The sequence below is a fragment of the Echinops telfairi genome, unplaced genomic scaffold (genome assembly GCF_000313985.2).
Source record: "Echinops telfairi isolate 266 unplaced genomic scaffold, ASM31398v2 ScPeMD7_22;HRSCAF=79, whole genome shotgun sequence".
Classification (NCBI taxonomy): domain Eukaryota; kingdom Metazoa; phylum Chordata; class Mammalia; order Afrosoricida; family Tenrecidae; genus Echinops; species Echinops telfairi.
In genome coordinates this window covers 4,736,883-4,738,193 of record NW_022103919.1, presented here as the reverse complement: position 1 = coordinate 4,738,193, position 1,311 = coordinate 4,736,883, and the positions used below count along the sequence as shown (strand labels likewise).

The 1,311-nt window shown below is 60.3% G+C and overlaps 1 protein-coding gene across 1 annotated transcript in view; it reads right to left on the bottom strand.

The window, feature by feature from the left end:
* Positions 1 to 611: 611 nt before the first annotated feature.
* PRRX2 (paired related homeobox 2) overlaps positions 612 to 1,311 on the bottom strand; it is a 2,631-nt gene continuing 1,931 nt past the window's right edge. The window contains exon 4 of the mRNA XM_013007379.1: positions 612 to 744. Within this exon, the coding sequence (XP_012862833.1) occupies positions 612 to 744 (133 nt within the window). The remainder of the gene's footprint in view (positions 745 to 1,311) is intronic.

Genomic DNA, 1,311 nt, shown 5'->3' with positions numbered 1-1,311 from the left:
TGCCTGGTGAGGAAAGGGGTCCTTCCCCACGTCACCTGGCAAGGCAGAAGCAGGTTTGGGGCGGAATCCTCCTCTTGGGACCAGGGCAGGGGGCCCTCCTCCAGGTGACTCACTCCCCACCCCCTGGGGTTCTTCAGAGTGGAAACCAATGGAGTCAGGCCCATGAGGCCAGAGAGGCGCTCCTGGAAGCTCTGGGCTCCGTCCCAAGCAGCCAGAATGGATTTGCAAACCTGCCCCAGCCCCTCAAGGCCTTGCCCTCCCACAAGTTTTCAGGATTAAAAAAGTCGTTTTATTTCTCAAAGACAAAAAGGCCTTTTGGTTTTCATACACAAAGTAAGTGAGGTCCTTGGCAAGCTCCTGGTCCACCTCTGACCCAGCCCGTCCAACAGTCATGGTCTGAAGTTGCAGGTGGCCGTGGGTGGGTGCTCAGCTGGATCTCACCAGCCTCTGAGTCAGAAGTCCAGGCTGGAGAGAGGGTCCAGGATAGCCCAACCAGCTCGTACCCCGGACAGAGGACAGGAGAAGGTGTCACTCCTGTGTGTGTGTGTGTGTGCTCTCTCCTCTGTGGTTGGACAAAAGAGGCGCCGGGGTCCTGGCGGGCCACCATCAGTTCACGCGGTGGGCACCTGGCTGTGGTGCAGGCTGAACTCCTTGGCCTTGAGGCGGAGGCTGGCGATGCTGTTGGCCATGTTGACCCCCGGGGCTGCAGGGCCTGAGCCTCCAGGGCTGTAGGGCGGCATTGTGCTAGAGATGACAGGGGCACCAGGACACATTGGTGAGACAGCTGCTGACCAGAGCTGCCCCACCCCCCACCCCCACCGCCTCAGCTGGCTCTCCTGGGAAACCTTTCCTTGGGGGGGGGGCAGGGGAGGGCATGGGGTTTGGGCAGGAATCAGAGGCACCAGGGCCGGCGCTGGGACAACACGGTCTCTGGACACTGGTGCCTTCCCTCTCTGGACCATGAGTTACTCTGCACCTGGCCTGGGCCTGGGCCACCCCTGGGCAGGGGGGCGGGGGGAATGGGTGTGGCCTTAGCACATGCCTGCTTACAGGATAGCTTGTGGTTGTTCCCCTGCACTGAGATAAGGTAAGGACAGGGCAGGGAAGGACATTGGGAGAACTGCAGGCTAATGAGGGCCTCACCTAGGGCTCAGACTAAGCAGCCCTGATGGTGCAGTGGTTGCACGTTGGGCTGCTAACCTCAGGGCCAGCAGTTCAAGACCACCAGTCGCTCCTCAGAAGAAACAGGAGGCTTTCTACTCCCATAAAGAGTTGCCGTCTTAGAAACCCACAGGGCCGGTTCCACCCTGT